The sequence below is a fragment of the Pyxicephalus adspersus genome, chromosome 5 (genome assembly GCF_032062135.1).
Source record: "Pyxicephalus adspersus chromosome 5, UCB_Pads_2.0, whole genome shotgun sequence".
NCBI classification, from domain to species: Eukaryota; Metazoa; Chordata; class Amphibia; order Anura; family Pyxicephalidae; genus Pyxicephalus; species Pyxicephalus adspersus.
In genome coordinates, this window is record NC_092862.1 from 134,107,684 (window position 1) to 134,135,514 (window position 27,831).

General features: G+C 38.1%; 1 protein-coding gene across 7 annotated transcripts in view; it reads right to left on the minus strand.

Moving 5' to 3' along the window:
• Positions 1 to 27,831, minus strand: part of ADAM22 (ADAM metallopeptidase domain 22) — a 159,476-nt gene that overhangs the window by 117,967 nt on the left and 13,678 nt on the right. For all 7 annotated transcript variants that reach the window (XM_072412789.1, XM_072412791.1, XM_072412794.1 and 4 more), the window contains exon 3: positions 13,140 to 13,216. In XM_072412789.1, the coding sequence (XP_072268890.1) occupies positions 13,140 to 13,216 (77 nt within the window). The remainder of the gene's footprint in view (positions 1 to 13,139; positions 13,217 to 27,831) is intronic.

The following is a 27,831-nucleotide window of genomic DNA, read 5'->3' on the forward strand; positions in this document are numbered from 1 at the left end:
TAGTGGTTTAGCAAAAGTAAAACATCCAGTATGGGTATGGGATTCAAATAAGGGAGCATCCGGAGTCTGGGCTAGCAGTAATCCAACAGATCTGCAGCACCGGGGCATAAAATCAGCGTCAGGTGTAAATTTGGAAGCATTATGCAATTATCATGGGACTGAATGGTACATTTTTATTTTTGTCTGTACCTTTTATATTTGTGTATAGGGCAGACTTGGAAAATGACACTCCTTAGAATGGCAGTGGAATATTTGGACCTAAGTGGACTTTCAGCCAATACGTCTGTGGTCGGAAAAGTATGAATTACCGCGATAATGAGTAAACCCGGCGCCTCTTGGATACAGTATACTGTAGAAGCATTTCCTTGTAATGACAGCTGTCAGCAGATCATTAGATTATTTGAGTCATGTTGATTCTTGGAACATTTTAAGGCAAAGATAGACATGTTCCAAAGAACAGACAAATCAATGAATGTACGGGAAAGGGTTGATGCAGCTACCTGTCATTCCATATAGGAACAGTCACTGAAAGGTTTAAAATATACCGGAGACTTCATTATAGACATGCAAAAAGCAAAAGCAGGTTTGAAAAGCGTAGTCATTCATAGCTACCAATCATAAAACACCTCTCAGTAATCTATAAAGGATGCTGAAATCTTATTGCTGTAGTTTAATGTACTCTCCCTAGTACTTTATAGTAGTACTCCCCAATACTTCCATGACATTCCAGACGTGGATCTCCAAAAAAACTGCAAATCTCCAGCACAACAGTAACTTGCAGCCTTATTCAGACCCCTTATCTTATCTAGACCTCTTACCTTTATCTGTAAAATGGAGGAAAATTCTGCCAAATACCTTCTAAACCTAGCCTCACATATTTCACGGTTACAATGGGTTTATATTTTTATATATTTAGTTACAGGTGCTCAACAGCAGATATTTCAATGTATACATACTGCTAAAAGAGTGACTCTCCCCTCTCCCTACCTCTTCTATTCATAGAGAAAGTTACAGATAGATACAGACACAGAGAGAAAGTCTGAAGGCAAACAGCATCCTCTATACCAGCGTTTCTTGACCTATGTAAAATGGGTAAACCCTTGAAATGACTTTCAGGTCTTCAGGGAACCCCTTTTATATATACCCCTTTTATATAACCCCATATATATATATATATATATATAATCTTCATATACTTTATACACAGCTCACAGTACATTAGTTTGGTGGTCAGGGAAGAATACCTCTTACATTGCTGGACATAAATGTTATAGTCTAAAATGTGAAAGACCACATTGAAATGCAAGCAACACCGCATAACCAGTGTATACAGACTATTATCACAAGACACAAAGCTGCAATATCATAAAATGGCTTCAGCTTTTATTATTGGTTTAATACAAATACAAGCTCCTATTAAAACATTGATATACCCTTAATTACGTTTTAAAATTTTAAACCATTAATAAATATCAAATGCTTGGAAAATACAAACATACATCTGAATATCTATAATACCTATAGATAGGATAACAAAAAGGATGGAGGAAAGAAAGTACCACAAGGATCAGTGCATTTCTTTGAAGGTGCCCATGAAGCTCCAGTCAAGCTAGTAGTTTGTGACACTCCAAGACTGTGTCCCTTTGACTTATTGGCCCTGATTTATTGAAGATCTCTGCAGTGAAGCTGTGTGATGAAGCAAACCTGGAATGAATTTCTTAAAAGTCATTTGTTATCAAATGTTTTCATTCCTGGACCGGATCCATTTCAGGTTTGCTGGATCACCCAGCTTCACTGATGAAAGTGTATCTTCTCCAGCTTTGGAGAGCTTTCATAAATCAGGCCAAAAGCGTCTTAAAAACAACACAATGATAAATCTTTGCTGTGAAACATTAGTACCCAAAAACCTTTTATTCAGCTTTGTAAAATACATCCTCATTGGATGTACCTGCTATACAAAGGGTATAGGGGTTTTTGCATATGCCCTTTTCTATGGCTTCAGCCATTCCAAAAACAGTACATACCTAGAGGGACAAAGATTTGGGTTTCCCTGGGCAATGAGCGCACACATCCAAACCAGAACAGAGATTTGCATGGCAACACATTATATTCTCCACATTGTCTTACCTAGGTTGGGAACTCTTGCATACGACTCATTGAAATCATTTACCATGGAAGTAGGAAACTTTGCTGAATCTCTACACAAAAAGGGTGCCCATCCATGTTCTACGTTATTCATACTACCAAAATGTAATATTATCATTCACTAAGGTAAGGCTGAACACACTCAATAAATAAATAAATGGGAAACTCCTGACTTGAGTCACCAACTCATTGAAACCAACTGTTATCCATTGAGTCATTATGATTGGTATTGATGTTGGATTTGGCAATCAACATTCCAACTATTCTCAAAGTGTTCAAGAAAGTTGAGGTCGGAGTTCTGTGCAGGCCACTTTAGTTCCCCCCACACCAAAGTCATTAAACCAAGGAGATGACTGATCATAGGGACATGCTACACGGTCATGCTGGAACAACAAAGGGCCTTCTCCAAACTGTTATAACAAAGGTTGGCAGCACATTATTGATTAAAATGACTATTTAGGATGTAGTTTTACCTGTGACCTTAATTTGAGACACCTGAACTAATTTGCGAGGGGGGAGTGACTAATATATTTGCAATATAGGGCTTTATTTATAAAACATGAAATCGCCTCAAACATTTCCTTGTGAGAATTTTCCCGGTCAATGTGTTTTCCCACCAAGGAATGTTTGAGGGAATGTCAGATTCCCCGTTTTATAAATAGAGCCCATAGTATATTGGCTTTTTATTCATTCATTATTCTTTTCTCTGCCCAATTTGCTCATGCTTTAACCTCCATTTAATAACCAGTTTTAGTGGATTTTTTTTTATCTCACATTGGATATCCTGAAAAATATTTTTGCTATTCTCGCTGTTTATAACTGAAGAGAGCGGTCATCCTGTTTATTATTCTGGTATGTCATGCAACTTTTTCATTGGCGTCATCATTCTGTGAAGCTTTGTAAGCCATGTATTCCATTTTTTATTTTTGTTTGCACATCTTTTCCATCTGCATTTTATCAAGTCTGTGTTTTATACTTTTTTTTTACAGTTTATTTCAGTTATATATAAGGCTGTTTTTGCCATTTTTAAGTATCTTTTATATTCCCAGAAACCATTTTTTTAGCAGTTTATTTTTAAGTAGAACTTAAAATTTAATTCTGATCGGTTACTGTACCTTATCCATTTTTTTACACAAGGGACATCACCTTTGAATGCAATAGCTGGAAGGAACTAGCTCAGCACTGTGACTACAAAACAATAGGACTTCTCTTGACCTTGGACAAGTCACTGCGTTTGACATTAAAATTAGATTGATTCAGGCAGCAGCATTGCATCTACAAATACATGAGTGATTTGCTAAAGGCAAAAATGGAAAAAATCACTGTACCTTCTATTATATTCCAGTACAACAGTATTTTTTTCTCATATCAGAAGGTCATCACGCAAGCATGGTCACAACACACATCTACAGAGCTGCAGAAGGAAGTTACATTACTGCTGCAGAGCATGAGTTTGTTTCTTGTAACAACCCTGCACTTTATGTGATTAAAATGCTCAATGCATAATTTGACAAAGCGTTGGACTTGTTTGTCTAGTCTTCAAATGCACCTCATTAGGACATGCTGCATCCAATTAAACATAGCCAATGCAAAGCAAATCAAATGCAGCCTTTGGGTGCATTAGGGTTCATGTTGTAAGGTAATCTTTTCAAATTCTGCATTTCCTATTTATATAAAAAAAAAGGATGCTTTTGGGAGGGACATATAGGGTTCAGGCAAGCTTTGGACTTTGTCTACACTTCAAATGCACCTCAATAGCGCATACACCCCCCACAAAATACAGACAATACAAAGCTGGTCAAAGGTAGCCTCTGATTTGCCATGTGTACTGCTTGATTAAAGTCAAGAGAATTTTCTGACCTGTGTTTTTTAAATGTCTGGTAAATTCTGGAAAAACACAGCCATCAACATGGGCTCAAAATCTGCTCATTATTGTCTGGAGTGTTAAAATAAAATTGGAAGGGCAGCCAATTACCCTAACCTGCTGTTACATTTGCCAAACTCCCCCATCACTATGAGAAGTACTTGGTATTTGTAGGTATGTTTTTCATCTAGGATCTAGCCAACTGCCAGCTCCAAAAACCTTTATGTGGAGGAAGTTCATGAACTAAATATATATACATATATAGATAGATAGAAACAGCTGCTGGGAAGTGAGAGCAAAGTAAATATCATCGGTTGGGTGGCCTATCAAGAGAATAGAATAGAATAGAAGTAGAAAAAAAAAACAGGCTCCAAACTTTGACACTTTTAGAAAAGGAAGTTCACCTCCATGGATGTTAGAAAAGGACGATCACCCCCCATGGATGAAAGGACTTTTCTGGGGCACCTAGGAAAGCAAACATGACACTGAATACATTCCACTCAAATCCAAAAAACAAGATGCGTAGACGAAGCCACCCAAATAATGTCTTCATGTGTGATTCCTGAGTCGCTGCAGTTTAGCACAAATCGACTTAAAGTCACACAGCTTTGTGTTTCCAATGGTAATGTATATTTTGTTACATATATCTGTAGCTCCCAAAGCATTTTGCCATGGACCACATAAAGATGTATGATGCTCATTAATGGGCATTGACAACTCATGTATTTTAAAAAGCAAACAATGCTGCAGTATTAGGTTAAAATATGTGGGCTGCCTCTGATGACCTTTACTTCTGGAACCCTAATCGTGGAACAGAAGTACAACTCCCATCATGGCTCTGTCAGGATGTCTCTAAGGCAGAGTTTCTTAATTTCTCCCCTTGCTGTTTTTGATTTATTGTAGGATCACTCTGGGTCAATGTTATTTTTATCAGCAGAAAAAGCTGCTATCACATGTAGCCAGTGGTTCATTTTACGTGAAGAAAGCTTGATTAGATGTTCAAGAATTACATTCAGTTCCAGTGAATCGATAAGATGGAGTGCTGAGCCCAGTGCAGTAAAGAGCTCAATCACAATGAAAGGAAAGTGATACCTCAGCATCTAAGATGGATAAACGCTTCCTACTCCATAGGCTGGGTTGTCATTTCACCTTGTAAGTCCTAAGTATGAAAGCATTAGACCTTCCTTTACACTTTTTCTTTACTCCAGGCTTCTCCTGTTACAGGAATGTAAATGTGTCCTGATACACGTGAAGATACTACACTACAACAGCTCTTGGCCTCTCCAACAAATGAAGGTCAATCTCTTCCTGCAAAGCCTTTTCCCTCCTTCCTCTACCACGTGGTGGTTGGTGAACAAAAACTGCACCTTCCCCAGACACAAATGGTGATAGTCCACAAACATGGATTGTTTATAGCACACCCTGCATGGTTCACTTTGTTTAAAGGTTAGATATCACAGAATAAAAGACTATTTTGGTAAAATTGCCATTTAAATGTTCCACCCATCTACATAAATACTTACTCAGAAGAGTGTTCCTTCATTCTCGATTGCGCAGACCTTCCTGGTACCAAAACTTCTGAAGAAAGAAGTCCAAGCCATGTTGTTGGCCTGTCCTTTTTTATGTCTGACCTGCATTATGGCGGCCTCAAGCTATCCAGAGGAATTGCAGTTTTAGCTATAGGACTGAATGGGCCAAGCTGCAAATATAGGTAATAGGAGCTGAACCCAGTTTGGACTTCCTACTTAAACACTGTGCGGACCAGAAGTATTTTGGTAGATACCTGCCACTCCAGGGGGTCAATGACGACATTGGTAACTTTGCAGCAAAATAAGTTTTGTTGATATCAATCTACTCATCTCTATAACTGAGCAATGGCTACAGATAAACTGCATAGAGAAGAGAATTTCCACCTACAAAACATGCTTTACATCTAGGATAAGATTTTAGAAGATATCTAAGAAATACTTTTGCTTATTTTTAAGCTCATCCATCAAAATCCTTGTAGAATGTTTTCCAAAACCGGTAATGTTATAAAAAAGGAATTGATTGCCTACTGCAGAGACATCAACCTGAAAATGTCACCGCAAGCCGCAGAGCTGTAGCTGCATAACAAGCTTGCATCCGCATATATCCATTACTGTTAGAATATATAATAATAAAGCCAATGCATAACAAAAGTAAACTAACAAAAATAGAGCAGAACTTGCATGGCATCCAACTCTCACCACCTTGTAAGGTTAAACCGATACAGGCGATGATAACAAAAATCTGTAGCATTGACATGGTTTGACCAGGTAAAGCCGAATTCATAAAAATGATATGCATTCAGATAGAGATTGTACTATCAACATCCATTTTTTAGTCTCAATTCACCTTTCTTTGTACAGTAAAGCAGTTGTGCAGGGTGTCTGAATATCCTATGTGACCACAAGTTTTAGCCACCCTTCCAAACTACTGTATTAAATTCAGGTATTTTTAGTTAATGTTACTGTCTACATCATACAAATACATTTTAGACAACTGGGAACTTCCATCCTTGTGGTTCCAAATTTGGAGAATTTGGGTAATATAGGATTTCTGTTCCATTTCTGTACAAAGCCAATGCTTTAATGAGTTTGGGGTGAAGGAACCTGGAAATGGCCTGCACAAAACCTTGACTTCAACCCGACTGAACACTTTTGGAAATAGTTGGAATGCTGACTGAAAGCTAGACCTAACATTAAAACCTGACCTTATTTTGGCTAAATAGGCACACATTGCAAAATAATGCGAAAAGTCTTTCCAGAAGTGCAGGCTGGTAAAGGTGCAAATGGTGGAGATGGGGGCAATTCCAAATTTATGACCATGGTGATTGAATGGGATTTCCAACAAGCTGTAGGTGTGTGATGGTCCATTGTCCACAAGATTTTGGCCATATATTATATGACTGTACATTTCAATAGGCTCTAAAGACCTTAGATTTAAGCTCTTCGGGGTAGGGTTCTATCCTCCTCCTGTGTCACTGTCTGTATCTGTCTGTCATTTACAACCCTTATTTAATGTACAGCGCTGCGTAATATGTTGGCGCTATATAAATTATATTGTTTAATAATATTATTAATAATAATTAAGTAATTCACATAGATGCACCTTATCTTCTTCTCTGTTATACAGAATCGTGTAAGCACACTTGTGATAAGGGCTATTATACAGCTCTGCCAGCACACATCAATGAAGATTGAGAGCGAGCCAGATATAGCCTATTCGCTTCACAGAGAAAAACGTATTCTAAAGGGCAGTCGACGTGTGTGTCATTTATATTGATGGACACCCCAAAAAAGGTTTTTTTTAAGGTATTAAACACCTAATATTCAATTCATCAAATATTGAAAACCTTCACATACACAATTTGTTTTTATGGTGATTGAGGTTGAATTCTGGGTTCACATTAGGTGTATTATAGGTTTTAATGGGAATTTTATTTATCCAAGATAATTTGTTGATAACTTCAGACAATGGTAGTGTTTTTCAATTTAATAATAAGAAATTACCTATATTTAATACATGAATTGGATGACCTAGGTCCTGTATATATGAACACTGTTTATTTTTTGATATGATGCAGTTAATTTGTAGTGGGATGTTAATAAGTAGAGGGATGTTTAAAAAATAGATTCTAGTTCAAAGAATTCTTGTAAATATATGCTATGTAACTTTAAATTGTATTGTATGAGTTCGGGTCTCAATATAAATTCCTGATCAAGCATCATATATTTCTGCAAAATGCGGTGAGACTACTTTAAAATATGCATTGTCCTGTAATTCCTTTTAAAAATGTGATTTTTATTTTTGTATAATAAATGAAGGTTTTAAATAACTGATGAATTGAATATTAGGAGTTTAATGCCTTAAAAGTCTAGTTCTTTTTTGGTCCTTTTTGTTCTGCTGATTTTGTTGGGATGTGGCATGGAGAAATTTGCCAATTGGGGAAACATCTGTTCGTAACTCCCTGCAATACACTGTCATACATTTTGTGTTGCCATATACTGCGTTCCATAAAAGAGTCAGGTGCGTTGATTGGGTGTATTGGCATAACTCGCATAAATTGGGTGCCCTGGCAGCCCATTCTAAATCAATGGGTTGCTTTAACTCAAGACAAATTAGCATGCAATGTAATACACAATAATGTACATGCATTCATGCAATTTGTCATTATTTATGGCGAATATTGGAGAATCAATTACTGTTATTGAAACACATATCTGGAAGATTCTCCACCAATGAACGTTTCAGGGAATGTCTGATTCCCTGCTTTATATATAGACCCCTTTGACTTTTGTGTCTTTTGAAGGTTCACACATAAGCCCGTGCTGCTTGCAATTCAATGAACAGAAAAAAGGAACCTCGGTCTCATATACTGGCTTGCTTCTCAACATGGTCACCTCTCCAGTGCAAGAAAAAGCTTTTCTATTGATTTGCTACAGATGGATTGCCAGCTCTGCACATTATTTTAAGCTATTTTCAATGATTAAATATCTCTTGTGATTTTCTTTTCAGCTCATTATTGCATTTACAATGTCTATTGTTTATGAAGTCGGGACCCGGCTAACATGAAAGAAGACCATACACAAGGCCACAGAGTAAATTGATAACGGAATTCTGGGTTACTCTTAATTTACTTTTAATTTGTGCTAATATTGACCTGTTATGATTATCCCAGACTAGTGTTAGATACACAAAACTAACCAAATATAACAGAACCAAACTGAATGATATTCTATATTAAGACTGTAATGAAGAAGCTTTTTACATTTGTCTGTGGATGATTGTGTATCAGCTACTCCAACTGTAAACAATATCGAGCTGAAATTGGTAAGCTAAAACAAATGCTGTTCATCATATTGAGAGCAAAGAAGGCCATTGGGGAGGGTAAAGCTGTGTACACGAGTCACAATATTGTCCCCCAAGATAAACGGTTGTGCCTATCTCGAGTGAAAATCTGACATGTGTAAAGCGGTCCCCCAAATTCATTCATCAAATCATCCTTACCTCTTCATTTACGGTGTATTAGTGCAAGAAGTGGCACTGACATCATCACATCATTACCACCTTCTGCATGACAAGGGTCTGCTCATTGCAGGAGAAGATCCAAAGAACTAGAGGAACCTGCAAGTATTATTATTGATATACAGTATATATATATAGCGCCAACATATTACACAGCGCTGTACAAAGTCCATAGTAATTAGCTCACAGTCTAATGTCCCTACCATAGTCATATGTCTTTATTACAGTCTAAGGGCAATTTGGGGGAAGCCAATTAACCTAACTGCATGTTTTTGGAATGTGGGAGGAAACCCACACAAACACGGGGAGAACCTGCAAACTCCATGCAGATAATGTCCTGGCCGAGATTCAAACCTGGGATAAAAGCCAGAGTGCTAACCTCTCAGCCACCTTGCTGCAAAGTATATGAATATATGGAAAATGTAACATACAATACATGTGGAGGTCTACAGGAGGCTGATCCCAGAGTTGTATGTTAAGAACAAGCTGGATTCTCCTATATATTTATCTTCAGACTTTAGTTAAAATAAGATTTTGAAATCAGATCATCTCTGCACCAGAACAACCGGATACCCAAATTTAACCTCTCAAATTTAATGACAACTTTAGAATGAATATAAGAATGTGAATGATTGATATGTATGGACTACAAATAGTTTTCCGCAGATTGCCCAGGCATGGACAACTTCCAACTGTTCCTCCAACTACCAAAAGTTTTACACTACAATTAGAGTCTATTTATAAATGTTTTCACTCAAAAATCACCTAAACTTTAACCAAGAATTACACTTTTTTATATTAGATTGAATTAGAGAATCATGAATAAGGCTATGTTTAGACTGTCAGTTTTTTAGTAGTACTGCTGGAGTTCACCACCATCAACCAGTCCTCAACCACTGCAAATCCCCGATTATCAGATGCTTTATGCAGCGTCCCAGGGTAGTTTTCTGTTCCAACCACTTCCTTTTAACTTCTCCACAATGTGCCGAAAAGCAAAGCCTTAAACCAACAATAAAGCCTCTGACCATAAGTGCAGCACATAGTTGAAAATAGGTGTCTAGGACTGTATGGTTCTGCAACGCCAAGCTGAGCGTAGCCTGAAAATCAAAGGGAAAACATTTATAAATGGACCCCTGAACCTGTAGGACTTCAGTTCAGACTCACGGTTATTACAAGTGGTTTTACCACTCAAAATCGCTTGCAGAAAACAGTTAACATTGGACTGAATAAATCTATTCATGATCCCTTAATTTGACAGACGGCAGTAGGAGGCAGCAATTTCTTGCAGTTTTTTGGATGCCCAATGCAGCGTCCAGGGGCAGTTTGCCACCCATGCCACCTCCATAGACTTGAACAGGCTTAAGTATAAATAGACAAGAAGGCTGTTTGCCAGAAAAGTGGCATTATTAATACAAAAATCTCTTAAAAAGCATTTGTCCCTATAAACATAAGGACACGATAAGCCACAAAAAGGATCAGAAGCATTTGTTGCAAACACCCCAACCACCAATTTTGTGCTTTCATATTTCTGGTGATCAAAGAAGTGGCGATCTGTTATCTGATCTTCAATTCTATTTGAAGAACTCCTAGGCATAGTAAAAAATTAACAAAGTTAATTAACAAAGGCATGTTAACTTAACAAAGTTAAGTTAACATGCCTAATTAAATTAGCCACTCTGTGTCAATAATGGTAAAAGGGATTGGTAAAAAAACCTAAAAATCTAAACTAAAGTTGTATCTGAAATCATATGGGATTTGTGCAACATTTCAAAGTAGGAAGAAAAGATTAGTTGAGTTTAACTACACAAAGCAGCCAGACGGCGATTTAAGTTTTGTCAGAACAGAGATAACAGTTCCAAACTGCATTTTCCTGCAGTCTGCGTAGAATCGACAGAAAGCGTCTATCTGCAATGCTACTTCAGCAGCAGCACATTAATAATAAATGGACACTTATCAGTAATTATCTCTTCCAATGTGTAAGATACGACCTTCTAATGCTGTGCTTATGGGATGTTTAACAGTCATAAATGGACGGGCATCCCTGAGCATGAAATGAAGCAATGCTAGAAGATCAGAGACTTTTCAATTCTATATTTTTTATGTTTTGGACACGGTGAGGATTTGTTGGGTCTTGTTTCTATGTAAGAACCTGGCTGTGGGACCTCTTTCTAACACCATCCTCCATATCCACCATATCAGATAACAGATCGCCACTTCTTTGATCACCAGAAATATGAAAGCACAAAATTGGTGGTTGGGGTGTTTGCAACAAATGCTTCTGATCCTTCTTGTGTGCAGCACGGTGGCTCAGGAGTTAGCACTCCGGCCTTTGCAGCGCTAGGTCCTAGGTTCGAATCCCAGCCAGGGCACTATCTGCTTGGAGTTTGCAGGTTGTCCCCGTGTCTGCGTGGGTTTCCTCCGGGTACTCCGGTTTCCTCCCACATCCCAAAAACATGCAGTCAGGTTAATTGGCTTCCCCCTAAATTGACTACAATAACCAAGTATGACTATAGTAGGGACATTAGATTGTGAGCTCCTTTGAGGGACAGTTAGTGACACGACTATGAATGTACAGCGCTGCGTAATATGATGGCGCTATATAAATACTGTATAATAATAATAATCCACCTAGTTCAAGACAGTCCAAAGTACGGCTGATGGCGTGAGGAACAAAGAAGCATCTAGCAAGAAAGTGTATCTGGCTCTTTCGTATCCTATTCAGAAATCTCCTTCCATTCCCATCCTTTATTTAAGCCTGAGTGGAAAAATTTCCCAAACTCCCATTGTATAAAGAATGTTTGCTATAAAATCTCTTCCCAGCCCTGTCCTATTCAGGAGTCTGGTAGGAGATTTCTTCCCTGGCCATATGATACCTCCCACACTCATACGATCCATGACCCTGGCTAAAGAATTAAAGAACTCCGATCCATATTCTCTACAAACCCCTGGCCCACGGATCTCCTCCCATGCCAGGGGCAGCAGGTACTAGTTTATTAATTTAGATCCGAAACAATTATAATTTGAAATTAAGTTGACACTTTAAAGTTTTTATGAAATACTAGTTCTGGAGTTCTACATCTACTAGGTCAGGGGTCGGCAAAGTTTTATAGCCACTTGGCCATTTATGGGGTGGGCTGGAGCACACTATGCCCGACCTGCCCACCACCAGGGAACGCCCCCTGAAGTGAAATCCCTCTCCTCCGTATGCATTGGGGAGGAGAGGGATTTCCCTTCAGGGAGCCTTCCCTGTTTACCATGCCGGCAGAAGTATCAACGCCGGCTGCGGTAAATAGGGGAGCAACTGCAAGGGGGCGGCACGGGAGCTCCAGCGGCTCTGGTAGTTCCTAATGACCCCTGGCCAATCCGCGGGCAACCGGGTGGGTTGCCGGCCAGCATTAGGCGGGAACAGCCAGTGGGCGTAAGGCCGGAACTAACTACCAGCTAGCCTGTATCTGGCCTAAAGGCCGAAGTTTGTCGACCCCTGTACTAGATGAACATGCACCTTTACCTTTGCCTTCAAATCTAAAAACCATTGGCCAAATTTGGAAGCAAAAACACTTATAAAAAATACGCATACCGTTGAGAACAATTATGTTTCATCAAGAGCAGGCACTGACCACATAATGCTGCGACAGGTAACAATGACACTAACTACAAGTAACCAAAAATAAAAGTATTATCCAAAATATAAAACACTCACATTTGTAAAATATATTTAGGAAGTGCCAATGATCCAAATACAAATGCTTATTTTAATAAGAATCTCTGCATATTGGCAATTTTCCTATTTGGATATGAGCATAGTATATCATACAGCTTAACTTTACATATTTGTTTATCTGGAACACAACCTTAGTATGATGCTGCTGTAAAATAATAAAACTGCTGTTAACTGATATAATCCGAACCGTCACTTAAAAAAGAAGACATTCTCAGCATTAAGAAACAAAAGATAATCTGGGAAATTGGCACTAAACTTTTACATGCAAATGACTACACTTGTTCTCTTTGAATATAATGAGCTCAGTTTTCACATAATCATTTAACCAATACATCTCTCTGGTTACAGTGTTGTACTTACTGGTTCAGTTCAACGTCCAAGACGAACGAAGTTTCAAAGGCATCAATTTGAAAGCTGGCCTGTGCGACATGGGCGGACTGAAGAGACAAGAAGACTGCAATTAATATAGTTATATTTGAATAGAAATAAGAGTCAAATGTAACTCTTTTTTTATACTTTATACTTTACTTTATACTTTAATACTTTTTTAACTGCTTCTTTATCAGTCTTATTTTTAGTCTATTGATTAGGTATAAAATGTTTTATAAATAAATATAATACTGGGCACACCGATAACACAGTTATCACTATGAAGTACTAAGAAGCTGTTTACCATTTGGCTTTCTGTAAAAAAATTAAGGTTTGTAGTAATTACCCTGCAACTAGGGCGGAATTGTAGTTTTCCTGGTTGCTTTTTGGTGCACCATTTTTGGCAATTCATCCATGACAAGGGTGGTGTACTGCAATGCATAAGGTTTGAATCTGCACTGCCTTTCCATTCAAAATGAAAAGCGTAAACCTTATGTTACTTATAGTTAGCAGAATGTTAAGACATTACCATCCATTAAAAACCAAAGTTGTTAGGATGTTACCATATTACATGGCATTACCATGACCTACCACGGTGGAAAACTGAACCCAGGCTTACTATAATATAGTAGATATCAGCTGACCCCTTTATCAATCGTGCCAACCATATCTGATCTTATTTTACTGGGCGGTGTTTTCATTATTATTAATGCAGCCAATTTTTTCCCTATGGCTGGTTTACCTTTTCTTGTTCTGCACTGTGCCATATGGAGGTGGCCATCTTTGTAGAGGCTTGGTAGGGGCTTCCTTACATCAGACGCCACAAGAGTGAGCAGCACAGTAGGGACATCACCAAAACTCTTCCCAAATTTCATGAGACTACCAGTCAGCGCCGGCATGGAACTCACACTGCAAATTTACAGCTAAGAAGATGCAGGCATATGGGTGCCTAGGCACTCGCACACACTAGAGACACACTGATGTTTTTCAGAACAACTTCAAGACAAACGCTGGAATTTTTACCTACTGGTTTGGCACAATTAACATTTTACATTTCCATAGAACATAAGAAATATTCACATTTTAATTTCACTTACTGATGAGTTCTGAACAATTGAAATGCTCACATCTTTTACACGCCAATTAAATCCTAAAACAACCAGAATCAATTAAAAGCCCAATAAACAGATGAAACAAACACCCACCAGTGTATTTCACTGTAAAAAGAATTACATTTGTACTTTTCAAGGAACTGTAAGGCAGCATCAATACAAACTGTACTGTGCATGACTCTGAAAATGTTAACACAGTTTACAGAACAATGTAACATCAATATTGCATGAGCAAGAGACTTTTCTTGCATTTTCTGACACCTATAACTGTAACAGTGAAAAAAGAAGGGGCAGCTCACACTACTCTGATATAATAAATCAATAAACTACAATGCATTAGTGCCCGGGGATGCCATTCCTTTTCATTGCCCTCCAAGCACACTGAGGAACACAAAGCATGGTTATGTGTTCCCAAAAAAAAGGGGGGGTCAAAGTGTATTTTGGGCAGAAATTGAGTTGACAGTCCATTCAAAATAAATATAACCTGGTGCAGCTTTTAACCCCTCACCATTTAACTGAATTAGAAGCGCTTGGAGCAATAGCAATAGGTGTATGGAAATCAGCCCAATAGGGATATAGAACTCAACCAAAACCGAGTATCCTATCCACTCCCGATTCCATCCAAAATCAAATAAAGTTGGAAATTAAACTGTAAATTTATTTTTAGATCATGTGCAATATATCAGTATGATGGGAAAGAACTATGAGAGAAACAGAGAAACGCAGGTCCCAAAACGATTGCCTTTTGAATTTCTGCCTTAATATATTAAGAACCCTGACTTCCCAATTTGACAAAATTACTGCTGTTTTAAATGACGGTTAGATTTGAATTGAGAAAGAATATATAGGCACTCTTAACTGCATAGGGACTTTTACCTGCATTTTAAAGGCTTCTGATTCAAAAAGCATGGTCCCCCTACCCAGAGCTTCAACCTCTTATCCAGCCATACTTGCAGTGAAACATTCCACTCCAGTCCAGTTGGTTACTAATCGAAGAGCCTTACTTGCAAAGTAGAACGGAAATTCCTAAACTTCTAAGTGGTCATGTCAATGAGTTTTGTTTTTCTGCCTTTGGAACGCAACATCAAATGGAGATTGGAATACTTCCACTGACTATGAGCGGTACACATGGAAACTCAAAGGTTGTGTGTAACCTACTTTGCGCTACATTTGGAGGTCAAATTATTTGTCATTGAAAATGAAGGGCCATCCACATGATCCCCGAAAACTTTTTTGACTACTATGCATATGAATTAATTTGATTGATTTGATATGACGGGTGTAGGGAACTAAACTAGGAACATTTCTTTATTTCAATTATTGCACAATCCATCTCTTTGTCGAAGTTATTATTTGATTAATTTACTACATTTTGAAGTTGTTTTTGTTCATGTCTATAACTGGTACACATGAATGAGCTTATATATGGCTTTCTGCAAGGTGTGCCTTATTGGTTTGGCACTCAATTGGATGGAGCAGCTCATTTGCTTTACACCGCTGCATAATCCAATGTTGTTGGCATTGATTGGTGTCAGTAGGTTGAATGAATGGTCAGTCATCCATGGTTCAGAGCAACCTTTAAAATCTTGAGCCTTCCCTTCATTCTCTGGGTCCTTCATAGCCCAAGTACAATAGTCCATTTTATTATTTCCTTGAGATCCTTTGCTGTTGTCCTTTTTTTTTCTGGGTTGTCTTGAACTCCTCTATTTGATCTTAATAAAACTTGTAATGCTTTGAGCTTTGTTCAGAACAATGACTTTGGTTGAGATCTACCATCTATCTGGACTAATTTTGGACCACATGCTATTTCATAACTTGCCCTCTATGCTTCTGCCCATAATTTCTGCCTCTACTCGGCTTGGTAGAACCCATGCTTGACCTGTTACTAGCTGGTGTATCACCTTCTTGTGCTGGCCTGGGTCCTCTGGCTTAGCATCAACCTCAACCTATCAACCTTTAAATCTCATTTAATATTTTTCTTTGACTGCAGGGTTTTATGCTCCCTTTTCAGGAGGATCCATATTTTGCTGAATAAGTAGATGACAGCACCTGGGCATTGACCCTTAACATGAGGCTGATAAATAGGAGCAGTGCAGCTGTGGCTATGGACCCAGAGGTAATATTACATTAGGGAATTCAATATACCTAATATATCATACATATACCCAATATATATCATACATATACCTAATATATCATACATATACTTTTATTTATATTTTTAAATACATTAGCTATGTGCATAAACCAAGATAAAGGAACAGAATTTGTTTCCAAAATACACACCCCATATGATGGATGCACCGGGAGATGTGAATGTTGCATTTGTACCCCCGTATTGTTTTTGTGATGGTGGGGTATTGTTTTAGTTTTCTTTAATATTGTTTAGTAATGTTGAATTAGTGATTTGTGTTCCTAGTATTATTAATTTTAAATATGTTACTTATATAAAAAATAATGTAGATAACCTATATGTATGAGTGTATGTCTATTATATATGAGTGTTGTTACGACTTGTGCACCTACTATTAATGTTGGCTTTTTGATTTACAGTACGCCCTGAAATGGGCACTGTGTATAAGCCTCATGCAACGTAATGACTACCTAGACCATATGGTCATGGTATAATGATCCCGTAGTAGTCACCCACTTCACAACATGTACAACACTCAGCAGCTGTTTCCAGTGACTAATAAATACTTAGCAAAAGTCAGCAATTTCTACAACTCGCCCACTAGGGACAAGCAGGGCTCAATTAATATGTACCAAAAAAGAAAGCTTCCTGTTTTTTCTTTTTGTCACATTTCCCAATCTTAGCATCAAATAAATCTAAACAGCTAATTAAGGCAAATCTTCTTATAAGTCTCTTTGTTTGGAATCAGCTATTAGAATTCTTACAAATAACAAGTAGTGAATAGTTAAGACCTCGGTGTGGTCGTTTTTTGTTGTTTGTGTCTCCATGGGAAGATTTATCTTTACTTCTTGCATTTTTTTGACCAGGTGCAGTTAGCAAAAATTGCTTGGGCTGAGATTTTTTTTATTGTTTTTGACCAGGTGAGATGGCTGAAATTGCTATGGCAGAGTTTCTTTTCTTTCTTTCTGGCCAGGAAGAAAAGCTTTAGCAAGGTTGCAAGGTTTACCATATTGGTTTGGAAGCAGCTCATTTGCTTTACACAGCTGCATTATCCAATTGGGTGTCCAATGTTGGTAGCATGGATTGGTGTCAGTAAGCTCAATAATGGTCAGCCATTCATCAAGTGGTCCTGGTCCAGAGCATCCTTTAAAACCTTCAGCCTTGCCTTCATTCTCTATGTTCCCCGTAGCTCAAGTCTGGGTTTCTCTTCTTTCTTTTTGCCAGTGAGAATAGCTTAAGCAAGGTTGCAAGGTTTACCATATTGGTTTGGCTCTCAAGCAGCTCATTTGCTTTACACAGCTGCATTACCAATTGGGTGTCGGATGTTGGTAGCATGGATTGGTGTCAGTAAGTTGAAAAATGGTCAGCCATTTATCAAGTGGTCCTGGTCTAAGACATCCTTTAAAACCTTCAGCCTTGCCTTGTAGTCTCAACGTTCTTCATAGCTCAAGTTTGTGTCTCTTTTCTTTCTTTTTGGCTAGGGAGAATAGCTTAAATTGCTTGAACTTTTACATTTGCCTTCTGCAAAAAATGACCTACGGAGTTGCAAATTTTTCACTTTTACATTAAGTTCAGCATGAAACACAAATATAGTATTGGCGATTTCTCAAAACGGTGAATTGTAGCTTTGAACTGTGAATTTCTATAGAAACACATCGTTTGTGCGTTCCCGTCCTAGATCTACCTTTCTACTTCTATGAATAATGCAAAAGCGTCCATCATTGAATCCATTCAGCTTACAGCTGCACAAGCAGTGGCTGCTCTCCCTTGTTTCTCCTTTGAACATCGAGTCCGGATTCTGTTACATCAAATCCTGACACAGACTCCTGACATCTATTAAGAACCATGTAATGTGCACTATTGTAAGTATGGGCTGGGTGACCCCATGTCTATGAAAATCTCACAGAATCAAAATCTTCAGAACAAACAAACTACTAAGGACACAATATAGACCATTATACCTAAATTGTATGTTAACCTAAAACACGTAAATGTGAAAAAGTAAGTACACCTTAGGAAAACTATTTATTTTTCCTACACAATGGACAGATAGACATTAGATGTTCATTCAAACAGCACCTATATGTTTATCAAAGGAATATAGGTTCACCTAGCAATGAGAAGTATCCCCTTGCAAGAGATATTAAATTTAGTTTAAAGTTTACTTTGCAAAGAATACATTCATGTGCAAGATAATATAAAATAACAAGACTTGTTTGCACATGAATGGATGGTTGGAGCCAGTGTAGTGTCATCTTATTCACTTAGCTAAAGCCAAGTACAGACGTCCGATGAAAGTCAGAGATATATCACAGGAAACAATCTTCCGGGATCGTCTCCAGTGACAGATGAAGGAACAAGCGCTGTACACACAACACCTTTCCCTTCTGTGAAGAGGGGAAGATATGGCAGCAGCACCCCACTACTGTACACAAGTCAGATTCCCACACCAGATGAGCATGATCATTCGTCTCAAGTAACGATTATCTGACGTTTACATAGATTTGCAAAATGATCATTTTTCCTTGCTAAGTGAAGCAACTTTATATAACAAACAATATTTTCATCATCAAAATTAATGAAAATGCACATGGGTAAATTAGGTAACCCTTAGATGCCCAACCATTACCACCATTTGGAATCCTAAAATGAAACCAGATGTTCAAGATTTGGTGGCAACCTCCAAAGGAAGCATGAAGGTAAAAGGGGTTTTTATTAAAACCTCAGATATGGAGGAGCGTCTGATGTTCTCTTGGCTTCTGATGTGTGCGGTCTCATCATGCCGAGATCAAACAAACTTTCTTTGGCCCTTTAGAAAGAAGTTTATGAATGTCAATGGGTCCTTTAAGGGATTAAAGATCACCAAATTGTATGAACTCAAACCTCCCTCCAAACGGCTTAGATATTTGATCCGGTTAGATAAAAAAGGTCTTCGGAAACCCAAAAATGTTATTACAGATTCTCCATGATATTCCTGGAATAGTTGATAGTAAAGTGCAGGTATCTAAAATGACAAATAAATGGGAGGGGAGCCTTTTGCTATTCAATAGGAACATAGACACAAGACTACAATTTGCCATGCCGCATGTTTGATTTATAATCAAAGAGTTGCATATTTTTTTGTATGAGCCTAGGGCAAGGGTATGGGCTTGCTAATGATAAGCTAATTATATTTTACAGGGGCAGGTTACCTTTTCAAAGACACCAAGGATCATTAACCCCCCTCATGATAAGGGATAAGTCTCTTGCACTTCAATCTCACATTTCTTTCAGATATAAATGACTGCTGTCATGTGAGAGTTGCATACTTGGAAGTATTGGGAGCTTATGGGTTCACTGCACATAGGAGGGATAAGCTATGCAATTCTTCCTCTATGTTTCTTTTGCCCACCCTGACAGTGAGTTTTGTGGTCTTGGGCTACCCAGAAAAATGGGTAAGCCTGGGAATATTAGGGAAGGAGGAGTAATTTATTTGCTTTACAGCTGCACTTGATCATGTTTTTCTTCTGTCCATTGCATCAATATACTATGACCTAACTGTGCCATGGCACTCCTGCATCTATAGTACAGCCTGAGTCTTTTGGACAGAATGCCACTGAGGACATTGTAGGTGAGCTTTGAAGCCTGAACTGATTTACTTTGTACACTGAAGGCTTTAAAATGCCATAAAGAACACTTTTTTTCTATTTACATAAGCTCTTTGTTCAATTCAATTCAGTCCAGCAATATGCCACATGAGAACAATTTCAAAAACAAAGCAAATCTACCTTTGTCAGAACTCTCTATTCACACCTGGTATTATAGTAGTGTAAAAAATAAAATAAGTCAAAACCCTTAATGTACACAAACCCCTCTATATCATTTCATTCCCACAACAAAGAACACAACCCTGGCCTGCATGTTATATGTGTTGCAGCTTGATATTTCATTGTCACTTACAGAATATAAAACGATACAGAAGTTACCATTAACTAAACAAATTATTGCAAAGAAAAGCCAAAAAGGAATCAACATGGATCAAGAACAGACATAAAAATAAATTAATCAAACAAAGCTAAACTAAACAGAAATGTCAGTGACATCAGTCTGAACCCAGGAGGGGCCACCCAGCAAATCATGTGTGTCTGGGGAATCAAAGAAGGAAAAGGTCAATCAAAAGTCAAATGTGAGCACAGTCACAGATGGTACAAAACTAGCAAATTCCCCATAGTCAGGCAACCGCTGCACAATCAATACTCTTATACCCAATCAATATTCTCAAAGTCACTCAAATGTTCTTAGAAAGAAGCGCAAAGCAAAAAAAAAATCTACAAAACTACAAAATGAGAATTTTCCTTACTTAGGGTAACAGTCTCATTACAACAAGGTAAGGACATGTGGGACTGGCCACTCTCCTGGGGCTCTTCTCTGCTATATATGCCATTTCCAGCTAACCTGGAAAGGATTTCTTCAAAGTCATTTGTTATTTGCAAGAAAATGTATTGAATCCTGCACCAGATTTGCTGGATCACCCAGCTTCACTAATAAAAGTGTATCCTCTCCAGCCTTGGAGAGCTTTAATAAATCAGGCCCTATATCTATTAATTCCAAAAGGGCATTTTATTCTGATCAGGTGACTCATTTTCTTTTTTTATGGAATGGCTCCGGTTTGTAGGTGCAGTTAAGCAGCGGTGACCGGTTGAGGTAGCAGCTCAGTTCCCATCTTTCACTGTGCAGAATATAATATAGCCATTGTGATCATATGACAATCTTATTGCAATTCAGATCAAGATTGTTACATTTATAGCCCTTTAGGGCACGAGAATGGAGCATGCCTAAACAGATGGCAACACTGCTTCGGGATCAGCCTGCATATGCACCACCAGGGTTTAGAGTATAACTAACTGGAAGGATTACCAATTATTTTCTAACTGTAACCTCCTCCTCTCTGGTATTCCACTAACCCGACACTCTCCTCAATCTATTATGAATGCTGCAGCCAGACTCATCCATCCTTCCCTCCGCTCCTCTTCTGCATCTCTTTGTAGTTCTCTTCATTGGCTTCCATTTCATCTTAGAATCAAATTCAAGCTCCTGTGCTTTGCATCCAAATCCCTCAACAGTTCTTGTCCCGCTTATCTTTCTGACCTGATGGAAAAATACTCCCCAGCCGCTCTCTTCGCTCCTCCAATTACCTACTAATGACTTCCTCACTCATAACCTCCTCACACACACGGCTCCAAGACTTTTCTAAAGTTGCCCAACTCTCTGGAATGGTCTTCCTCATCCTATTAGGCTTGCTCCTACTTTCTTCTCATTTAAAAGAGCCCTCAAACCCATCTTTTCTTACTTGCCTACCCGTCTTCTTCTGTCTTTTGAAACCCTCACTACTTCCCACCACTACATATCTCCTCTCCTATTGTGTGTGAAATTCCCCCACCTCCTTGATTGTAAGCTCTTCGGGGCAGGGTCCTCTCCTCCTCCTGTGGCACTGTCTGTATTTGTCTGTCATTTGCAACCCCTATTTAATGTACAGCCCTGTGTATGTTGGCGCTATATAAATCCTGTTTATCAATAAAAAAAAAAAAAAACATTAATCCAAATTATTTAATTAATAATCTGAATTAATAATGCTCACATACTTAACAAGTGATTGTGCTATATGGTCACCTTCAAAGCAAAACTCATGATATTTAGCTACAGAACAGCTGAAATAACTGGGAAAATTAATTGCAATTAATACATTTAATTGGGTTTGTGTGTTTTTTTAGGTAAATAACATTTGTTGCATTACGGCATTCTAGCAAATGGGCTGAAAAACTCCAAAAGGTCCATAAAATAGACATGCAGCATTTTTTCCAACTCGGCACACCACAGCCCATAAATTATACTGATCTGGTGTGCAGCGAGCAAGATGTAGCAACCAACCCAAAGAAACTCTATAACTACCATCCCAGACTAGTATAAGACTAAATCAAACTGGTTGTTGCATTATGAAGTAGAACTTTTTGATGAATAAATCTGGAAGTTTGTTAGGGTTTGGGTCAATGGGCTTTTGTTTGCATCGGGAAGTTGAGGGTGGGGGGGGGGATATAGCAATCCAATTCAGTTTATTGCCATCAACACAAGACCAAAGTTCATTAATGAAGGTCTTTGTGACTGTTGTAATGTGAACTCTTGCAGACCAGTGATCTATCAATATCCTGGCTAGAAACTTCTTTCATAGTTTTAGCTCATTTATTTCCAACAGAATAAGAGGGTGACATGCATTACTGCCATGTTTTACTTTCTATCAGAAGTGGCTGAAGCACACAATGCACAAAATCATATTTCTCTAACATAAGAAATTGTTCTCTTTAAATGACAATAAATTGGTTTCCATAAGGGTTGTATTATGTCTATTAGCAGAATAGCATTTATTTTTCTGAATTATTTGACAATAGGCATGGTGCAATATAGAATTTTCCCTTTAGAGCCATATTATATATTGCAGCAGAGTTTTATTGCATCTAGGTAATAACTAGTGACATATTTAGCTGAATCTATTGAAGCTAACAGAAACAATAAAATTGATCATTACCAAATCACTTTTTTAATGGGTGGGGTATGACAGTCATGAGCAGGGTTTGACTAATGGGTTCCTTGTAAGGCTTTAGGAATAACATGTGTCTAGGCACTGTGTAGATGCTTAGGGTACATTTTGTTCTGATTGCGATATCACATTTTATATTAAGTCCATGTAAAACATCCAAACTTCAGATTTTAGGAATAGTTTGCTTTAAGAGCTTATTCTCACTTTCTATGGTGCAAAACACACATAACCTTCTAGTAACACGTGTCCATGTGTGGTGCACCACAGTGCTATGTATTCTAAATGGTTGAAATCAGGTTACCCTATCAAGCAGCACTTTTTTTTCTGTTCCCCAAATATACAGCAGAAGACCCTAACATTTTCCCCACTTTTGTTAGGACCTCAGGGTGATCTATGTACATTAAAATGATATTAACATACTTAGTAGATTCCTAACTTTCTCTGACCTGCATCAAAAACTCAAAATTGGAGTGTTGGGTTCATTATAACAAGGTGATGCCCATGCTCCAATAAAGAAAGTCTGCATCCATTTAGAAATAAAAATCACTCATGGGATTTCTCACAAACTTAATATGCAGGGAATGCCTAACAACCGAAATGCATCTTAGTGCAGAATTCTGAGTAAATCATACAAGCCTAAAAATGAAAGGCTTGAGGTTTTTGGTGTACAGAATGCACCTTTTGGATTTAAAGTTTTTTTGAAGATTACAGTTTGAAATGGAAATGCATTTTTACTTACATTAAATTACAGTATGAGTGTAGCTTTTGTATATGTTAAATTATTTTTAAAAGACATACTGTTATTTATATAGTATTTTATTATAATATTATATTGTTGGTATTTATTTAATTTTAACAAACATGAAGTTACTCTTTACCTGGTCCTGTAATTGTCCTTTTATATATATTTATAATGCATGATGTATGTTTCAATAAAATGCTTACAATAATTGCTTCTATGAACCTATCAATGCAAACATTTTCCAGCACTGAAAGCTTTGACATGTAAGAAAAGAAGAGCCAGATCCATGTTACAAAAAACAAATAGTAATTTGGCTGCAGAAGCTGAACACATGACATTATATACATACTACAATGTATCCCATCCAAACCTTAGCAGCTGCAGAATGTCAGCTCCAAGTGCTAAAGCACAGCTCTACCTCCGGAGCTTCTCTGATCTGCTCCAGAACATGGATTCAGCTTCTGGCTATGGAGCTTTGCCAATCATTCCACAAATATAGAAATGTTTTCATCAGGAGACCCATATTGCCTTCTGTATGTTCATGGACATCGTCTTCACACACATACAGCTAGGTCCATAAATATTTGGACAGAGACAACTTTTTCTAATTGTTCAACCCACCGAGTTAAAGCTGAAAGTCTGCAGTTCAACTGCATCTGAGTTGTTTCATTTAAAATTAATTGTGGTAATGTACAGAACCAAAATGAGAAAAAAAGTTGTCTCTGTCCAAATATTTATGGACCTAACTGTATACAGTCTACTTGAGCTCTTGAAGCCTTATTCACCTATAGTATATTATTTTATTATCCACTAACTTTTTTCTTTTTATTTATTTGGCTTATAGGGCAATTATTGGTTGTTTCTGGTGTAAAAGCAGCAATCTCTCCTCAATGGTCTACACCTCCCACAACTGATTTAGAGCTAGAGCTGTACAATCAGACAAACTCAAGCCCCTTGCTAATTAGACAGCTCCAGCAGGAGGCATTGCCAGACCAATGCAGAGAGACTGCTGTTTCCACACATATAGCATTGTTTTTGTTTACAGCATGCAGAATATTTTACATGGGTATTGAACAATTAAAGTCCAAAATAAGGATTGCATTAAGGATTTACCATTCAGAAGCTTAAATATATCTACTTCGTTATCAAGAATATTATTGTGAGCTTTAAACAAAATATACTTTTTAAGTTGATCTTCAAATGATTTTTTCATGGTGCTGGAACTATAGAGGAGACACAGAAATCACGGGACAACCCGCTCTGTATTTTAAAGGTTCAGATTAAGTGGCAATTAGAAAGAAGGATATCGGGACTAATACAGGGTTGGGGAGCGAGCTGAGAGGTTGTCATCAGAAATCTTCCTGCCAATAGTTAACATTGTCATTGCCTTCTATCTAACTTCTAAATCCAAAAGCAAGAATACAATTTATTGCAGCTTCTCAGTTTCTAGTTGTAATGGCTGCATTAGGTTTTTTTCCTTTAATTTATTTAATGTACAGCACTGAGTAATATGCTGGTGTTATATAAAGTCTGTTTATCAATATTATTTATAATAACAATAATAAATAAAATAAAAAAGTGATTCCGATGCTTCCTATCCTGAGGTGACATCTTTTAACTGTTCTGCATCCATGGGGGGAGCCATAGTTGTCACCAAAGCTCAGTGTTTCTCATCTAGGGTTCCTCCAAATATTTCTAGGGGTTCCTTGAGCAATCAGTTTGTGACTCTGAGGTCAGTTTAAGTGACACCATTGATCTTTTTGGCGTGACATTGTTCTTAATGGCCAGCAATGTAAGAGCCGTTTTTTTGACAACCACTGACCACCAAACTAATCTATAATGCTCTGAGCTGTGGATATAGTAATTATAGAAGGAGTTTTCTAAAGACCTAAAAGTTATTTCAAGGGTTCCCCCAGGTTAAAAAAAATTAAGAAAGGCTGCTATAGCTCAATTTCTAACGGGTCTTCCCCTAATACAAGTGCTGCAGTGTGTTACAATTGAACTGCATTTTTTTTTTATAAAGTGGGCCTTAATGCTATTGGAAGGTCTGTTACCCTAAAAATGTGTCTACCATTTACCATACTTTGCAGGATTTTGTACCCTGGCTGCAGCTCTTACATTGCTCACACCTTTCCAGGAGCCCAGTAAATTTTTCTGTAAGAACCTGCAGTGGAAATCCCTGTGGTTGGCAGCTGCTGGGCATAGTGAACTGCCATATATCCATATGGCATCACCATGATCTGTCCCCAACCCCAAGCAAAAAATGTTTCTCAACTACTCCGATTCAACTAAACCGTAGCTGAGCCTGTGACTGCATAATTGTTACATAATTTGATTTATTAAAATGTATTTATCATCATCTGCTCTTGCGTTTGGGATGCTTAGCTGGACTGATGCAAAAATCATATAATGCTTGTGGTGTAAATGGGCCCTTACAGTGGGGGTGGGGGGGAAATGGTAGTTTACTGAGGGAGTACAGGTAGTCCCCCGGTTAAGAACATCCAACATACGGACAACTCCTGGATATGAACGGGTTTCCCTGCCAGGACAGAGGATTGGAGCGGGGCGGTTTGCATGACTTGCAGAAGAAATCTTTTGCTAAACACACCTGAAGCTGAGCTCTTCTGCAAGCTCTTGTAACTCTTTATTGACCAAGACAAACTTTTTTTTTGCATTATCAAAGCACAGCTTGCTCCAGAAGTTAATGAATGTCTAGGCTCCTTAAAGTTTGTTTTCTTTTTTTGCATTGTTTGTGATTAACTTAAGGGGTTAAATGCTTATTTTGGTCTGGGGGAAGCCATTTTTATCTATCCCAACCCACTTTCCCTGGCAGCTGGTGGCCTCCTACATTTTGGTAACTGAACAAGTCCTTGGAATCCTCTCTTTTAATGCAGGACAGCTGGTCCTGCATTGTAGGCGATGACATTGCAGTGCCTACAACCAACAGATCCACAGGGAAGAGGCTTCTGGGGTCAGTCACATGGCCAGAGAATGCCAATGGCAGTGTTGGTTGTGTTAAGGAAAAAAGTTAATCCTTGCAAGAGAACTTGGAAGAGAACTTTTTTAATCTCCTCAAAGTTTAGTCTTAACAATAAATTTGGTACCAGTTTTCTCTTTTCATTTTGGATTTTGTGTTTGAAGTTACAAGCCCAGTTCTTAGAGTTGTCACTGGTGCAGAATAGAGGTGGAATGTAGACACTTGTCCTGGTCACTAGGGGAACATTTCCCTCAATTTGGAGAGGTTTCCTTTCACTTCCTGTGAAATGAAAGTCAATCTACCCAAAAGGTCAGCAAAAATATGTATTCATTCAACTCAGTTTCTAGATTTATATACACTTTAGTGAACCAGAATTTGCTGAAGCCCAATTCTTCCTGCAGACCCTACAGGACCTAGGGACTGGTGGGAGGAACCACAACCCATGAGGGGAGACCAGATATTTAAAGCGGTCCTAAAGTAAAAATGATATTTTACATAAAAAGGTGACAACCCTTTTATTACGGCAACACCCTTTGCACAGAAGGAGCATTTTCCTACATTGAGTGCTAAGAAATGCTGATCTCACGCATGCGCAGAGAGATCCGTATTTTTTTTTCCCCCTTTACGGCAGGCTAGGTCACCCGATATCGCGTCTGTGAAGTGTGAGATCAGGTGACGTAGCCAGAAGGAGGAAGATAGAGCAAGATGGCAGCACCCAGTGCTTCCATCACGCCGGAACTAAAGAGAATTCCAGGATGGTGCTGGCCCCAATTAAGAACTTCTCCAGCACAATCAAGGGATCTGCTGAACTAAAGGTAGTGTGATTTTTTTTATTTCCGGTTTATTTCCACTTTAAAAAAACCAAAAGTGTTTTATGACATGGGTCACAGGATCTTCTTTTATTGGTGGGAATTAGTTTATATGCTGCTCTTCAAGCAAAACAAACTCTATTTAATAAAAAAAATGCCAACAGGTAAACGTTTAAACTCTAGAGGTAACTTACATACTAAAGAAATATGGGTTGTTCACATAGGAAAATGACTCATTTCACTGCACTTCAAAGAAAAGGCTGACTTTAATCATTCAATCAAGAGCAAAATTGTATTTTTTAGATTTCCTTGCACATTTTTGGGTATTCTTTACAAAC